This window comes from Triturus cristatus, chromosome 4_2, assembly GCF_964204655.1.
Source record: "Triturus cristatus chromosome 4_2, aTriCri1.1, whole genome shotgun sequence".
Taxonomy (NCBI): domain Eukaryota; kingdom Metazoa; phylum Chordata; class Amphibia; order Caudata; family Salamandridae; genus Triturus; species Triturus cristatus.
Genome location: NC_140586.1, coordinates 43,150,690 through 43,169,468, shown reverse-complemented (window position 1 = coordinate 43,169,468; position 18,779 = coordinate 43,150,690). Strand labels below are relative to the sequence as shown.

Genomic DNA, 18,779 nt, shown 5'->3' with positions numbered 1-18,779 from the left:
TCGAGACTACCCCTCCCTCCATGCCACCAACACTCCATTGCACGTCAGAGGATCACTTGGACCTTCTCCGTCAGGAAGTTGCGGCTCTCTTGGTCAAGGGAGCCATCGAACGAGTTCCAGTGCCAGAAGAAGATCAAGCGTGACCGGGCCCACGTCATTCTTGTGGCTTCGAATTGGGCTTGAAGAGCCTGGTATCCCAAGCTCTTGAACATGCCATCGATCCTCTTCGGGAGGATCTTCTGCCGCAGCAGCAGGGGACGGACCTCCACTGAACCTGTCCAGCCTCCACCTCCTTGCGTGGGGATTGAGCGACGACAGTTGACAGCTTCTGACCTTCCTACCGAAATCTGTAATGTCATCTTGGCAGCCAGGCGTCCCTCCACCAAAACGGTATATGCCTGTAGATGGAACAAATTTGTGGCATGGTGCACAGCAAAGTCTGTGGATCCCCTTTCTGCCCCTCTTTCAGAGGTTCTCCTCTTCATTCTTTCTTTGGCCCAGCAGGGCTCTGCTCTGGGCACCCTTAAAGGCTATCTTTCAGCCATTTGGGCCTTTCTTCGCTTTCCTGATCAGCATTCTCTTTTTAAGTCCCCTATTGTAAATAGATTTCTTAAGGGCATTTACTCACCTCTTTCCTCCTATTCCTTTCGTAATGCCCAAGTGGGACTTAAATCTGGTCTTAACCTACCTCATGTGTGCTCTTTTCGACCAACTACATAATTGTCCTCTCAGACTATTGACCTTGAAGACTGCTTTTCTGGTTGACAGTGTGAGCTTCAGGCTCTTTCTTCTAAACCTCCTTTCCTTGCTGTTCATCCAGACAAGGTTATCCTTCGAACTAGACCTTCTTTTCTTCCCAAAGTGGTTACCTCTTTCCACATAGGACAGACCCTCACTTTGCCCCGCATTCTTCTAAAGAGGAGGAGAGGCTCCACCGTCTGGATCCAAAACGTGTGCTATCTTTTTATCTGGATCGCACAAAACAATTCCGGGTGGATGACCAACTCTTTGTTGGCTATGTGGGTGCAAAGAAAGGTCGGGCCGTGCAAAAGCAGACCATCTCTCGATGGGTCGCCCTTTGCATTAAAATTCGCTATTCCTTGGCGAAAAAGGAGCCTCCGGTAGGACTGCGCACCTATTCCATCAGGGCGATGGCAGACACTACTGCTTTGGGACGTGGAGTCCCCCTCAGTGACATCTGCCAGGCAACCATGTGGGCATCACTGCACACGTTCACTAAGCATTACTGCCTGGATAGTCAAGACCGGAGAGATGGCTTCTTTGGCCATTCAGTCCTTCAGGACTTTCTGGTGTGAACTTGGTTCGCACACCCACCACTGGGGTTGGTATTGCTGGGTTATCTATTCTAAGGTAACCAATCTATAACTAATAGTCTCTTTCAGATGAACAAGTTACTTACCTTCGGTAACAAAATATCTGTAAGAGACATATATTAGTTATAGATTCCTTACCACCCCACCCATCCTCCCCGTTCTGTGAACTGACTTCTAGATTAAGGGACTCCCTTTCAGGGCCCTAGTTTTGTGCACCAGTGGTCAGTGTCTTGCATGACTCTGCACTTCTGGCGTGGAACGTCGTGTAAAGAACTGATATCAGCACGCAGGGGAAGTGTATAAGTAGATACCGCAACGTTATTCTGGTGGTCACAAAGCCAACAACGAACGTGGAGTTGACCGACGCCACCTACTGACATGCAGGGGTGCTGCTGAAGAAAAATTCTCTGGATCCAGTCTGACGCCTGGGGGTAATTCTAAAAGGAAACTATAACTAATATATGTCTCTTACAGATATATCGTTACTGAAGGTAAGTAACTTGTTCTTAAAGCTGAGAAGGAACTTTTGAGGTAACAAGGATTCAAATCAAGCTGTTTTCCGCTTTCTGCCTTCCAAAATACACTGACAATCAGATCTTATTACATCTCTTGTGCTACACAGAACATATTTATCTCTTGTCACAACTGAGGATGTAGGGCCCCTATCCTGTCAACAAAAATGTAATTTCCCACCTGCCCCTTCAAACTGTATTTTCTTCTGCCACACATACATGGCCCAAGCCTGACTCTAGCAAGCGCTTTATAAATGCAAACATTTTTCCCTTCTCTATCCCTCCACTATCCGTCCCAATCCAATTAACTGACTAACAAATCCACCACTCAAATTACTTTCATGTTTTCACTATACTAATTCACCACTAATCCTTTATGGGTTCCGGAGTAGCGTGCTACTTGCTGAAAAAGCGATTTGACGCCTCGTCAGGGGTAGTAAGAGCTATAAAACTGCAATTACAATACAATGCAATACAATACCTGTCCTAATGGAGGTGGTCCTGTCATGGGTGGAATCAGCGGAGGCAGCATACCAGGTGGCACAGGAGGCATTACTGGAGGCCTCTGGCCTAAATGCGGCATTCCCATGGGCAGAAAGTGAGGAGGCATTCCCGGAGGAGGGATCTGCAACAGAAGCAGGAGACACATAGAGTAGAGAAACGATAATGAGACAAAAAACGAACATGCAGTTACATTTAGAGTATGCTATCTATGTAACCGTAATATTAAGATTAATGGGGTGACCCTGTATCCCTCGGACCTGGGTAATAGGGCTGTAAAATACAAATGGCTCTGTTTGGTAGAACCAAAAGTTTTCTTTTATGAACAAAGTACTTTTTAAGAATATTACAGCTGATAATTCAATTACCTTGAACTACACACAACAAGGATCAAAACTAATAATCATTCATTATTGTCTTTCAATCAAAAATAATGTATTTATATATCAAAATTATTTTTTTGAATTTTTGATATTTAATTGGGCTGCCAAATATAGTACAACAAATAATAACGTAATGAAAATGACACAAAAATAGTGACTGATGTGACGAATAGTGAAATAAACCATCAAATTTATACAAGACAAGACAACATCACAACTATAAAAAGTCTGTCCCCTTTTGAATTTCAACAGTAACCCACAGTGTCTCTAAATATATGGTTACAGAGATTCAGGACATGAGAGAATAATACGCCGAAGTTTCAACCCAGATAACAGTATGATTATAGGATCATCAAATAGGGTATTCCTCAGGACATATTAAAACCTAGTGTCAGCCTATACACATTAAAAAGAAAAGAAGAACAAGTATTAGAATAGCATGTGCTTATTATATGATATTATGAAATAGGGCATGCTGAATTGCCCAGTGAATCACTCACCCCAGTATTCCAAAATTGAAACTGAGTCTACTCCTCCAATTATGGTAGGAGCGTTGTAACCGAAAAGTAACTCCAAATCAAGAAAATCGTTTTAGTTGGTTGATTATCTGTGGGTAAATATTATATAACAATCCCCAATTCTGATTATAATAGCAGTGTTATCATCGGGGATCTTAGAGCACAAGCACTCACCATGGAGTTTCAATCATATGGTATCATTAAGTTCCAGGCCTCCATAGATCCTATATATCTCAGGTATAAGGGACAGGATGTTCCACTGTTCAAGTAGATCTATGTCCCACCGTATGGACAATCTGTGGGGAAACGAAGTGGGTAACCATCAAGATCTAGCCATGCACCAGTGCTCTGTGATGATTGTGCGGGAATAAAAGTGCCTACCCTAAAGGATGGTGTATCTCGCTGTGACTGGAAATCTTAGGGCACCCGTACCTATTCACGGTGCTGCACCCACAGAAAAGAATGAATGAGTCACGTGTATTGGATGAATGAATCAACCTTCTGAAGAACTGCCTACCCCTATGGCAGTTTTCTGAGGGAGCAAAGGAGAACCATTAATGAGTTGCCTTTGTTAAGAAACAGCATGTCGAGTCAGTTTCCAAGGGTAGGACACTCATCGCCAGGAACTCACAGAGTGCCCCAATGGTTATAGGGTGTATCACATCGTTAGGCCACGTTTCACATGACGCCCATTGGCATAAATGACATAAGCGTCGAAAAGCGTTCCAATGTCCTATCAAAACCTGGCAGACATCTTGAACCAAAGCAATAATGGTAACCGGTAAGCGAGCGGGATAGGAACCATATTTCATTGGTTTTAAAGGGACAAAAAAAAGGTCTGATGTTGCAACCTTAGTAAATCAATATCAAGGAACAAACATGTGCCAATGCTGACCAAATTCAGGGTACCGCAGATATATTAAACTGTGTCCGAATCATGCAGCCGCAGGGGAAGTCATTGTAGTGTCCGGCGTGCGCGAGGCGTTCTAGCCTTCCGCAGGACGCGCTAGCGCTGACGCGTGACGTCAGACGCTAGCGATGTTAAAAATAAAGGGGCGTGGCCTCGACGGGTCAGTCGGGAGCCGCGTGCATGCAAAGCACATGTCGGCTCTGGTGTATTCTTTAGCGCCTACCCGCTGCTATTTAAATTAGGCCTCTAAAGGCATTACACTGGCGACGAGGGTCTTTTGAGCCCTGATGTGCTGTTTGGGCCCCACAATACCCCTTCTGGCCACCCTGTTGTCCTGAGCCTGTGTGTGCAGGCCCCCCTCCTGGTGTCCTGGTGGAGCCTGCTATAAGGCCTGGTGAGGATCACTGCATGTGCCCTGGAGGCCCACCGAGCCGTCGACGGTGCTGCTGTGTGCGCCCTGGTGCCCCACTCCTCGGCTGGTGAGGAGTATGTCTCGCCCAGGTGGTGCCACACCTGCCCCACGAGGTGCCTGACGACGACCGCGCCCTCCTACGGTTCGGGCCCATGCCGGGTGTGCTTGCCCCTACCCAGAAGCGCCGAAGGGATCCCGCAGATGACGTCTGGAGGTAGGCGTGCCCACCATTGGGTATAGCCGCGCGAGGGAAGTCCACGCGCCGCGGCTGGAGAGGGTGCACGCCTGGTGGCGTTGACGCAGAGGAGCGGAAGCCGGTTCCACCGCGTGCTGCGCACGTGCCAAGATGGCGTCCATTCCCGCCATTGAGCCATTTGCCGTTGACGGCGCCCCGTCATCCCTGGCCCCGCGCTGGAGGGATTGGACAGACCGTCTACAGATCTACTTCGAAGGGGCTGGCATTGCGAGGGAACGGCGCAGAGCGTTGCTGCTCCACCTTGGAGGAAAAGACATCCACCGCATCTACAAGACTCTCGTGGAAGCCACGCCGAAGACATACCACACACTGCTGAACGCGCTCAACGCCCACTTCGAGCCCATGGCGAACAGAGACTATGAGCGGTTCATCTTCCGTCAGGCCAAACAAGAGGTGGATGAATCCCTGGATGCGTTCCATGGCAGGCTGAAGGAGTTAGCCAGCACGTGTGGGTTCCGCGACGAACAGGAGGAGATCCGAGGGCAAATCATACAGGGTTGTTACTCGTCTAAGCTCTGTGTCACGGTCCTCCAGGAAGAAGGAAAGCCCCTGGCGGACATCCTCACCCTCGGACGGTCGAAGGAGCTATCGCAAGCGAGAGCCTCGCATATGGAGGCGGCCCTACATCGCCCTATCAAGACGGAGCAAGTGCAGGTGGCGGAAGCGGTGAACGTAGTGCGGCCAAAAGGAAGGCAAGCCGGAGGGAGACGGCAGCCGGAGGCAAAGAGGAAAGACTGTGGGTACTGTGGCGGCCAACCCCACCGCATGCAAGACTGCCCGGCGAGAGGGAAAAAGTGCGGCGCCTGCGGGTGGATGAACCACTTTGCGGTGGTATGCCGGTCCACCAAAGCCAAGAAAGAGGCGGCCCATGCGGTACGAGAAGAAGCAGACAGTGAGGACATGGACGATGACACCGAAGAGTTCCCAGTCCATTACGTGTTCGCAATCCACCAACCACAGAAGAAGAAGCGCAGACTTCCGAAATGTCGCATCCTAGTACAAAGTCAAGAGGTAAAGGCGACAATTGACACTGGGGCCTCCATCGAGCTGATGGCCGCCAATGTCTACCACCAACTGCGGGTCAAACCCCCGCTGAGAGAGGCGAAGATTCGGGTGTTCGCATACGGCCAGAAGACGCCCATTCCCCTCATCGGGTGCTTCAAAACAGAGCTACAACATGGGGAGAGGAGCGTCAACACCACCGTCTATGTCACGGAAGAGGGCAGCGGGATGCTGCTGAGCGGGCAGTCGGCCGAAGAATTGAGACTGATCTCATTCGCCATGGCAGTCCTGGAGGAAGAGCTGGATACAATCATGGAAGAATTTGGAGAGGTCTTCAACGGCATCGGGTGCCTGAAAGGAAAGGAAGTATCCTTACACATCGACCCATCGGTCCAACCAGTAGTGTTGAGACACCGGAGGATCGCCTTCCACCTGCGGCAGAAGGTCGAGGAGGAGCTGGAGGCCCTGGAGAAACAAGGCATCATCGAGAAGGTCAGTGGGCCAACCCCGTGGGTATCCCCAATCGTCATCGCCAGGAAGCCGAAGCAGCCAGGGCAAGTCCGCATCTGTGTGGACATGCGCCTCCCTAACGCCGTGGTCAAAAGAGAGCGACACCTGACGCCCACCATTGACGACATCTTGGGGGAGCTGAACGGGGCCAGGGGCAGCGAATCAGCCCTGAAGCTTCCCTGACTATAGCTTCCGTCGCACATCCTGAAAGGCAAGCGGGATCTATTCTGTTTTTGTTATTCTGTTACATATCCAATATAACTTGGGTCTAATAACCCCTAAATTGGGTGCTTTTTCTTTCTCTTTTTCTTTTTCTTTATGTCTTTTTCTGATTTAGGACACTTATTCTAAGTGGAACCACCTACCACCCCCCCTGTGGTATATGCTTTTACCCCATACGAGGTTCGGCCGAATTTCAAATTGGGTGAGGCCTTCTACTTATTCAATACGTCAAACCTTCATGTTTCTCTCCATTATGGGCTGAAGTTTCTTTTATGTTCCTCCGCACCTATTGTGTTCAGTTTCTCAGATTTCTGTCTTTGGTTTCTTCATGGGTTACCCATCCTATGAAAGATGACCCACAATGTGCAGTTGTTTTTAGATCTACACATCATGATTCTTTTCTAATAATTTGTTTTGATGTTCATTATCTAGTTATGTTGTTTGAAACCCAACTTGAGCGTCTGCATGCCACACCATTGCGGTCTATATGTGACCAGTGAACCAATCTTTATCATTTATTGATGTGCTTCATTTTAGTATTGCTGTATATAATGTGTATGATTGATTATTAATCACGTTACCTCCAAACATGATTCTTTATTTTTATTTTTATTTTTTATTTTTCATTTTTTCTATTCAATTTTTTCTAATTTTACCTATCTGCAGGCCCCCTATGATTAGAGAAAACGCCCTGAAGAAGGTGGCACCCTGATGATTGGGTGATTGCACCGAAACGCGCGTCGGCGTGTCCTCTCGCTCTATTTGGCGTATCCCTCTACATGATTTAGTGTTGTTTAACATTATAGACACTATAATACTGTGAGGAGTTTGTTCCTCTGTATACCTACAAACATTTTAATGTAGAGCTTATGTATGTCTCATGTTCTTGGTTGACTGTGTATGAATGTATGGTTTGTTTGATAAGAATGATTGCTATCTAACTGAATTTATACTCTTCTAATCCCCCTATGGGGGCCCATTTTGATTTTTTTGTATATATCCTTCCAAAAAATCCGTCCTTTTGCTTATTCGAAGCACATGAGTTTCTTGCAGATTTATTAATAGAATTATTGTACAAAAATAATAAAAAGAAAAACATTATCTTTAATCACTTATTCATTTTGTTTGTGTGCTCTCTTACCAATGGTGTGGCAGTTGACAACCAATTATGGGTGATGTATCAGTGAGATTTATTTGATCCACCTATATATGAAAAGGTAGAGCTTCATTATTGTTTGTGTTATTGATTCTTTTCCCCTACAGCTCTTCCTATATTTAAATCGGGGTACCCCTTCTCTTAGTGGTCATTTCTTTCCAGCCTTGTTTGCTGGGGGGTCACGTTTTATGGTTTGAGTTATTTCATTCCTTACACGTTACTGCACATTTTTCCAACTGGTCTATCTACCCTTTCCACTCTAACCTCAGACTATATCTTTAGAAACGTGTCACTCTTATCCCTCTGCTGTTCGGTCACATTCAGCTCTGAGGATTCACCCTTCCTCCTCGTTTCCGTAGGTTCTGTTAAATTTATCTCTTACATTTTATCTATCCTAATAAACCATTTATGGATAGTATCAAAACATTTGGTTTTTCGGATGAGGACTATGCTCGCCTTATAGGTTCTAATACTGATTCAGATAGACCTTTTTCTTTGTCTAAAGGTCCCAACGAGGAATGGACGAAACTGTATAACTTAACGAAAAAAGCAAAACGCACTGAAGCACATGCAAATTTCATTCTAGAATACCTCAAAGCAGGAACAATCCCCATTGGCCTTAGAGTCAGGAACATCCCTGGTCTCTTTGTGGAAATCAGGCAATTTCTAGAAAAGTGGGCCCTGATTTCCAACAGGTGCTCACGGGATTGGATGATTCTCATTGTGGAAACAGCAAGAGAACTTATCCGTTTATTAAACATCGAAGTACTGGAACTTGAGGAGAAACTCAAACTTTCTAGTGGCCTCGAAGAAGGCAAAAAGAAATTAGAGGAAATTACATCCGAACTGGAATCATTTAGCGAATATCTTCTCAAAAGAAAAACCGACAAACTCAGGAAAGATATTAGATCATTCTCCCAAGAGCGAGCATATCCATTTCTATCAGAAAACTTCTATACCCAATCAGGTGAATATACCTCTGATCCACAACGTAACAACAAACGAGTAGTTACGTTTTCGGATACCACTGATTCAGACAGTGAGGGGTCCCCTCATTATAACCCACGATCTGGCACAGACAATTATCAGGGACAGAACCGTTTTTTAGGGAATCGGAGGGGCGGTTTTCGCCCCAGATATCAGAACCAATATCCAAATCACCATCGAGGCCAATATCAAAACTCTCATTCGAGAGGCAATTTCCAGGAACCTCAAACAGCCCAGAGGTTCCAGGAACAAGCACAACCACAGAGGTATATCCGTACTCGCCACAACCAATATTGGAGAACTTAACTAAAATTCCAGTCTTCAATCTGTCGTCCCATCAAATAGACAACTTCACTGAAACCCTTCTTACTAAGGGCCTTTCATTTGTCCCCTCTATGAATCTCAACAAATTCGAACTTATGAAGGACCTACATGTATTCTTCCGCAAAATACGACTAAAAGTCTTCTTTCAAAATTCGATGGACTCTGTTCCCAATAATAATCTATCGGGACTAAAACCACCATCCAATTTTACACCCAACATTGAACATGTGGGCAAAGAAGTGGAATGCTTTGAGAAGGCGGTCCTTAATAAAATCCAAAACGCCCTCAAATTTACACCATATGCTTCCGACAATATACCCAAAGAAGAAAAACTGGCACTGACGAAATTGAAACAGAATCCTGAAGTAACAATAAAACCATGTGATAAAGGAGGGGGAATTGTCATTTTTAACACCAATGACTATAAACTAAAGATGGACAATCTATTGAAATCCCCCCAACACTATACCAAGATTCTGACCAATCCTGAACCCAAACTCAAAATGAGAATTCTACGTCTTGTAGAAACTGCCATCGAACGGGGCGAGATCTGCCATCAAGAAGCAGAATATCTTACCCCCACATTCACTAGGTTCCCCATCATTTATGGGGTCCCCAAAACACATAAAAATCAAAATGATCCGCCTATGAGACCCATTGTCTCCACAATTGGGTCAGCGACAGAACCATTGTCAAAATACATTGACAAATTTTTACAACCAATGGTGACCAATTTGGAATCCTATGTCAAGGACACTGGACATTTCATATCTAAAATTGAGGGCCTTCATTTTAACCATCAAAAAAGAATTCCTAGTGTCAATGGACATTGAATCCTTATATTCGAACATTCCACAGGAAGATGCCCTCATGGTCATCAAAGATATCCTGGAAACTCAGACGACACTCCATAACAGCAAATTCCTCATCGAATGCCTTAAAACTGTCCTTGAGGAAAACTACTTTGAATTTGATGGAGACATCTACCATCAAATCAAAGGAGTTAGTATGGGGGCATCATGTGCCCCAAGTGTGGCTTGCCTATACATGGGGCACTTTGAAAAGAAGAACATTTACAATGAAGTGGCCCCATATTATGAGAATATCCGATATTGGGCACGCTTCATTGACGACATCTTTTTTGTGTGGCAGGGTGAAAGGGATAACCTAGATGAATTCTTATCATGGATCAACCTGGCAGACCCCAATTTGAGATTCACTGCCCAGATTAGCAACACAAGTTTGGAATTCCTGGATGTGGCAGTTAAACATGAAAATGCCCAATTAAAAGTTACTCTATTTACCAAACTGACATGTAGAAACACTCTCCTTCATTTTGATAGTTTTCATCCGTCCAGCCAGAAAAACAGCATCCCGTTTGGTTAATTTCTACGGTTGCGTAGAAATTGCACCTCAATCCAGGATTACCTTTACCACTCAGAAGCGATGAAACTTAAATTTACCCAAAGGGGATACCCCAAAAAAGTAGTACGCGATGCCTTCAAAAGAGCCCGCTACTACAATCGGGATACTCTGTTTATCCCAAAGGACAAAAAACAAATTGAACAACTGATTTGCATTACCAAACACTCGTCATTTAACAACAAAATCCGACACATTGTTAATTCCCAGTGGCACTTACTTAATCTTGATGCTGACACACCCAGGATTCCAAAACCATTATTTGCCTTCAGACGCAACAAAAACTTGAGGAACCGGTTAGTCAAGGCCAAATACACAAGCCTTAAGACCCCACTTGTGCAGAAATCCATCACGGGCAGCAAACCCGTTCGTGGACACCACAAATGTGGAACATGCCATGCATGTGCGAACGCCATCGTCAGTGAAAAAATCAACTTTCGTCACCGTTCGGTAGAATTAGGTGAAATGACTAACTGCCGCACTTCGAACTGCATTTATGTCATCTTGTGTCCTTGCGAATTACCCTACGTCGGGGAAACTGCGAGGGAATGCAGGATACGGATTGGAGAGCACAAATCCAACATCAGACGGAACAATCTCTCAGCTCCACTCGTCCCCCATTGGAAAGAGGCAAATCATAATGAAAGTGATTTACGTTACACCATCCTGGAAAAAATACAAAGCCACAAGGGCACCAACATTACTAACATCCGTAAAAAACGTGAGGTGTTCTGGATTTTCCTTCTTGATTCTCAAAAAAACGGCCTGAATGAATTACTACCATGGGAAAACGCGATTTTATAATCCCGTTTAACCGTTCTTTAGGCGAATTCACACCTTGCTGACCTGACATTTACCATCTTTATTGACCCTCATTATGTTGATTCGTCCGGGGATTCACATATGGGACACACTTTTTACATCTTTTGTCATAATCCTTGATCTGACTTTATTCGATTTTGGTCACCGCCTCAATGGCTGTTAACTTTTGCGAATAATTGTCTTTTTCGGGTCAGATTTTATCATTTTACGATCTGATCCATGTTTTTGAATTACTTTTTCTTTATTTGTTTGAACAGATTGAGACTCTTTGTTTATTTATTTACTTGCTGTTCCTCCCCGTATTTAACTTCATCCTCTTAACTCTGTGGAATGTTTGCTTAGAAACTGACCTACCGGCAAAATGCCCGAGACGTCGGTTTCCTTCCCCGGGGACTGATGTTGTTTTTCAGCCAATCAAAGAACTCATTGGTCATTTTCTTTCACCGTCTTGACCTAGCTAGAGCTCCAATAGACGTTGTCATCTTTACAACTTTATCACATGTTTATTGACGTCACAGTCGTGTCGTTTCCCCATTGGTTTACGGGCGTATTTAAAGATCTGGCGTTTTACTCGCTATTCGCGCGGTTATCTGTTACGATAACCACCCATTCGGAACCTCGCTTTCTGTGCCCCACGTCGGTTTGAGACATCAGGAATCCATCGCTAAGGTAAAGAAACAGACATGTAGATTTTTTCCTTTTCCCCTTTATATTTGGCATTGGTTATTATAATCTAATCAATCACTTGATTTTAACGTTAATTACCCAGTGCACCCTCACGATTCATTTGTATAGTAACTAGTCTACTGATCATATCTCCTCTTCTATTTTTTGTAGTTTAACCAAACCGCCCCGACAAGTACCCATACCCCCATTCGACCGGCGGCGTCCGGGATTTATTGCCTATCCAACTCTTTGTGATACGACAACGAGTTCAGCTGTATCCCGAGCACTGTGCTTCAAATTACGAGGTACGACTGAATTTTCCGACGATCCATTTAAAACCGCTAGCAATGAGTGAGTTCTCTTAGTTCTTAAATGTTAACATTCAGCTTCACCCGCACCATATTTGGCTACGGAATGGATGTTCTAAGTTTCTAATCCCCAGCCCTCATTTATACCTGTGTCATTCTGTCTTACATCTAGCTTTCTAGCTATCAACGGAGTTAACCGTCTCCACCTTCAGCAATTGGGGCAGCGAATCAGCCCTGAAGCTTCCCTGACTATAGCTTCCGTCGCACATCCTGAAAGGCAAGCGGGATCTATTCTGTTTTTGTTATTCTGTTAAATATCCAATATAACTTAGGTCTAATAACCCCTAAATTGGGTGCTTTTTCTTTCTCTTTTTCTTTTTCTTTATGTCTTTTTCTGATTTAGGACACTTATTCTAAGTGGAACCACCTACCACCCCCCCTGTGGTATATGCTTTTACCCCATACGAGGTTCGGCCGAATTTCAAATTGGGTGAGGCCTTCTACTTATTCAATACGTCAAACCTTCATGTTTCTCTCCATTATGGGCTGAAGTTTCTTTTATGTTCCTCCGCACCTATTGTGTTCAGTTTCTCAGATTTCTGTCTTTGGTTTCTTCATGGGTTACCCATCCTATGAAAGATGACCCACAATGTGCAGTTGTTTTTAGATCTACATATCATGATTCTTTTCTAATAATTTGTTTTGATGTTCATTATCTAGTTATGTTGTTTGAAACCCAACTTGAGCGTCTGCATGCCACACCATTGCGGTCTATATGTGACCAGTGAACCAATCTTTATCATTTATTGATGTGCTTCATTTTAGTATTGCTGTATATAATGTGTATGATTGATTATTAATCACGTTACCTCCAAACATGATTCTTTATTTTTATTTTTATTTTTTATTTTTCATTTTTTCTATTCAATTTTTTCTAATTTTACCTATCTGCAGGCCCCCTATGATTAGAGAAAACGCCCTGAAGAAGGTGGCACCCTGATGATTGGGTGATTGCACCGAAACGCGCGTCGGCGTGTCCTCTCGCTCTATTTGGCGTATCCCTCTACATGATTTAGTGTTGTTTAACATTATAGACACTATAATACTGTGAGGAGTTTGTTCCTCTGTATACCTACAAACATTTTAATGTAGAGCTTATGTATGTCTTATGTTCTAGGTTGACTGTGTATGAATGTATGGTTTGTTTGATAAGAATGATTGCTATCTAACTGAATTTATACTCTTCTAATCCCCCTATGGGGGCCCATTTTGATTTTTTTGTATATATCCTTCCAAAAAATCGGTCCTTTTGCTTATTCGAAGCACATGAGTTTCTTGCAGATTTATTAATAGAATTATTGTACAAAAATAATAAAAAGAAAAACATTATCTTTAATCACTTATTCATTTTGTTTGTGTGCTCTCTTCCCAATGGTGTGGCAGTTGACAACCAATTATGGGTGATGTATCAGTGAGATTTATTTGATCCACCTATATATGAAAAGGTAGAGCTTCATTATTGTTTGTGTTATTGATTCTTTTCCCCTACAGCTCTTCCTATATTTAAATCGGGGTACCCCTTCTCTTAGTGGTCATTTCTTTCCAGCCTTGTTTGCTGGGGGGTCACGTTTTATGGTTTGAGTTATTTCATTCCTTACACGTTACTGCACATTTTTCCAACTGGTCTATCTACCCTTTCCACTCTAACCTCAGACTATATCTTTAGAAACGTGTCACTCTTATCCCTCTGCTGTTCGGTCACATTCAGCTCTGAGGATTCACCCTTCCTCCTCGTTTCCGTAGGTTCTGTTAAATTTATCTCTTACATTTTATCTATCCTAATAAACCATTTATGGATAGTATCAAAACATTTGGTTTTTCGGATGAGGACTATGCTCGCCTTATAGGTTCTAATACTGATTCAGATAGACCTTTTTCTTTGTCTAAAGGTCCCAACGAGGAATGGACGAAACTGTATAACTTAAAGAAAAAAGCAAAACGCACTGAAGCACATGCAAATTTCATTCTAGAATACCTCAAAGCAGGAACAATCCCCATTGGGCTTAGAGTCAGAAACATCCCTGGTCTCTTTGTGGAAATCAGGCAATTTCTAGAAAAGTGGGCCCTGATTTCCAACAGGTGCTCACGGGATTGGATGATTCTCATTGTGGAAACAGCAAGAGAAGTTATCCATTTATTAAACATCGAAGTACTGGAACTTGAGGAGAAACTCAAACTTTCTAGTGGCCTCGAAGAAGGCAAAAAGAAATTAGAGGAAATTACATCCGAACTGGAATCATTTAGCGAATATCTTCTCAAAAGAAAAACCGACAAACTCAGGAAAGATATTAGATCATTCTCCCAAGAGCGAGCATATCCATTTCTATCAGAAAACTTCTATACCCAATCAGGTGAATATACCTCTGATCCACAACGTAACAACAAACGAGTAGTTACGTTTTCGGATACCACTGATTCAGACAGTGAGGGGTCCCCTCATTATAACCCACGATCTGGCACAGACAATTATCAGGGACAGAACCGTTTTTTAGGGAATCGGAGGGGCGGTTTTCGCCCCAGATATCAGAACCAATATCCAAATCACCATCGAGGCCAATATCAAAACTCTCATTCGAGAGGCAATTTCCAGGAACCTCAAACAGCCCAGAGGTTCCAGGAACAAGCACAACCACAGAGGTATATCCGTACTCGCCACAACCAATATTGGAGAACTTAACTAAAATTCCAGTCTTCAATCTGTCGTCCCATCAAATAGACAACTTCACTGAAACCCTTCTTACTAAGGGCCTTTCATTTGTCCCCTCTATGAATCTCAACAAATTCGAACTTATGAAGGACCTACATGTATTCTTCCGCAAAATACGACTAAAAGTCTTCTTTCAAAATTCGATGGACTCTGTTCCCAATAATATTCTATCGGGACTGAAACCACCATCCAATTTTACACCCAACATTGAACATGTGGGCAAAGAAGTGGAATGCTTTGAGAAGGCGGTCCTTAATAAAATCCAAAACGCCCTCAAATTTACACCATATGCTTCCGACAATATACCCAAAGAAGAAAAACTGGCACTGACGAAATTGAAACAGATTCCTGAAGTAACAATAAAACCATGTGATAAAGGAGGGGGAATTGTCATTTTTAACACCAATGACTATAAACTAAAGATGGACAATCTATTGAAATCCCCCCAACACTATACCAAGATTCTGACCAATCCTGAACCCAAACTCAAAATGAGAATTCTACGTCTTGTAGAAACTGCCATCGAACGGGGCGAGATCTGCCATCAAGAAGCAGAATATCTTACCCCCACATTCACTAGGTTCCCCATCATTTATGGGGTCCCCAAAACACATAAAAATCAAAATGATCCGCCTATGAGACCCATTGTCTCCACAATTGGGTCAGCGACAGAACCATTGTCAAAATACATTGACAAATTTTTACAACCAATGGTGACCAATTTGGAATCCTATGTCAAGGACACTGGACATTTCATATCTAAAATTGAGGGCCTTCATTTTAACCATCAAAAGGAATTCCTAGTGTCAATGGACATTGAATCCTTATATTCGAACATTCCACAGGAAGATGCCCTCATGGTCATCAAAGATATCCTGGAAACTCAGACGACACTCCATAACAGCAAATTCCTCATCGAATGCCTTAAAACTGTCCTTGAGGAAAACTACTTTGAATTTGATGGAGACATCTACCATCAAATCAAAGGAGTTAGTATGGGGGCATCATGTGCCCCAAGTGTGGCTTGCCTATACATGGGGCACTTTGAAAAGAAGAACATTTACAATGAAGTGGCCCCATATTATGAGAATATCCGATATTGGGCACGCTTCATTGACGACATCTTTTTTGTGTGGCAGGGTGAAAGGGATAACCTAGATGAATTCTTATCATGGATCAACCTGGCAGACCCCAATTTGAGATTCACTGCCCAGATTAGCAACACAAGTTTGGAATTCCTGGATGTGGCAGTTAAACATGAAAATGCCCAATTAAAAGTTACTCTATTTACCAAACCGACATCTAGAAACACTCTCCTTCATTTTGATAGTTTTCATCCGTCCAGCCAGAAAAACAGCATCCCGTTTGGTTAATTTCTACGGTTGCGTAGAAATTGCACCTCAATCCAGGATTACCTTTACCACTCAGAAGCGATGAAACTTAAATTTACCCAAAGGGGATACCCCAAAAAAGTAGTACGCGATGCCTTCAAAAGAGCCCGCTACTACAATCGGGATACTCTGTTTATCCCAAAGGACAAAAAACAAATTGAACAACTGATTTGCATTACCAAACACTCGTCATTTAACAACAAAATCCGACACATTGTTAATTCCCAGTGGCACTTACTTAATCTTGATGCTGACACACCCAGGATTCCAAAACCATTATTTGCCTTCAGACGCAACAAAAACTTGAGGAACCGGTTAGTCAAGGCCAAATACACAAGCCTTAAGACCCCACTTGTGCAGAAATCCATCACGGGCAGCAAACCCGTTCGTGGTCACCACAAATGTGGAACATGCCATGCATGTGCGAACGCCATCGTCAGTGACAAAATCAACTTTCGTCACCGTTCGGTAGAATTAGGTGAAATGACTAACTGCCGCACTTCGAACTGCATTTATGTCATCTTGTGTCCTTGCGAATTACCCTACGTCGGGGAAACTGCGAGGGAATGCAGGATACGGATTGGAGAGCACAAATCCAACATCAGACGGAACAATCTCTCAGCTCCACTCGTCCCCCATTGGAAAGAGGCAAATCATAATGAAAGTGATTTACGTTACACCATCCTGGAAAAGATACAAAGCCACAAGGGCACCAACATTACTAATATCCGTAAAAAACGTGAGGTGTTCTTGATTTTCCTTCTTAATTCTCAAAAAAACAGCCTGAATGAATTACTACCATGGGAAAACGCGATTTTATAATCCCGTTTAACCGTTCTTTAGGCGAATTCACACATTGCTGACCTGACATTTACCATCTTTATTGACCCTCATTATGTTGATTCGTCCGGGGATTCACATATGGGACACACTTTTTACATCTTTTGTCATAATCCTTGATCTGACTTTATTCGATTTTGGTCACCGCCTCAATGGCTGTTAACTTTTGCGAATAATTGTCTTTTTCGGGTCAGATTTTATCATCTTACGATCTGATCCATGTTTTTGAATTACTTTTTCTTTATTTGTTTGCACAGATTGAGACTCTTTGTTTATTTATTTACTTGCTGTTCCTCCCCGTATTTAACTTCATCCTCTTAACTCTGTGGAATGTTTGCTTAGAAACTGACCTACCGGCAAAATGCACGAGACGTCGGTTTCCTTCCCCGGGGACTGATGTTGTTTTTCAGCCAATCAAAGAACTCATTGGTCATTTTCTTTCACCGTCTTGACCTAGCTAGAGCTCCAATAGACGTTGTCATCTTTACAACTTTATCACATGTTTATTGACGTCACAGTCGTGTCGTTTCCCCATTGGTTTACGGGCGTATTTAAAGATCTGGCGTTTTACTCGCTATTCGCGCGGTTATCTGTTACGATAACCACCCATTCGGAACCTCGCTTTCTGTGCCCCACGTCGGTTTGAGACATCAGGAATCCATCGCTAAGGTAAAGAAACAGACATGTAGATTTTTTCCTTTTCCCCTTTATCCTTGGCATTGGTTATTATAATCTAATCAATCACTTGATTTTAACGTTAATTACCCAGTGCACCCTCACGATTCATTTGTATAGTAACCAGGTCTACTGATCATATCTCCTCTTCTATTTTTTGTAGTTTAACCAAACCGCCCCGACAAGTACCCATACCCCCATTCGACCGGCGGCGTCCGGGATTTATTGCCTATCCAACTCTTTGTGATACAACAACGAGTTCAGCTGTATCCCGAGCACTGTGCTTCAAAATACGAGGTACGACTGAATTTTCCGACGATCCATTTAAAACCGCTAGCAATGAGTGAGTTCTCTTAGTTCTTAAATGTTAACATTCAGCTTCACCCGCACCATATTTGGCTACGGAATGGATGTTCTAAGTTTCTAATCCCCAGCCCTCATTTATACCTGTGTCATTCTGTCTTACATCTAGCTTTCTAGCTATCAACGGAGTTAACCGTCTCCACCTTCAGCAATTGGGGCAGCGAATCAGCCCTGAAACTTCCCTGACTATAGCTTCCGTCGCACATCCTGAAAGGCAAGCGGGATCTATTCTGTTTTTGTTATTCTGTTAAATATCCAATATAACTTAGGTCTAATAACCCCTAAATTGGGTGCTTTTTCTTTCTCTTTTTCTTTTTCTTTATGTCTTTTTCTGATTTAGGACACTTATTCTAAGTGGAACCACCTACCACCCCCCCTGTGGTATATGCTTTTACCCCATACGAGGTTCGGCCGAATTTCAAATTGGGTGAGGCCTTCTACTTATTCAATACGTCAAACCTTCATGTTTCTCTCCATTATGGGCTGAAGTTTCTTTTA

General features: G+C 43.3%; 1 protein-coding gene across 10 annotated transcripts in view; it reads right to left on the bottom strand.

Annotated features, from left to right (window-relative positions):
• Positions 1–18,779, bottom strand: part of PRPF40B (pre-mRNA processing factor 40B) — a 241,553-nt gene that overhangs the window by 135,023 nt on the left and 87,751 nt on the right. For all 10 annotated transcript variants that reach the window (XR_014960471.1, XR_014960473.1, XR_014960472.1 and 7 more), the window contains one exon: positions 2,328–2,471. Coding sequence is in view for 7 of the 10 variants with exons in the window: in XM_085600361.1 (XP_085456487.1) it covers positions 2,328–2,471 (144 nt within the window). In the remaining 3 variants the exon portion in view is untranslated. The remainder of the gene's footprint in view (positions 1–2,327; positions 2,472–18,779) is intronic.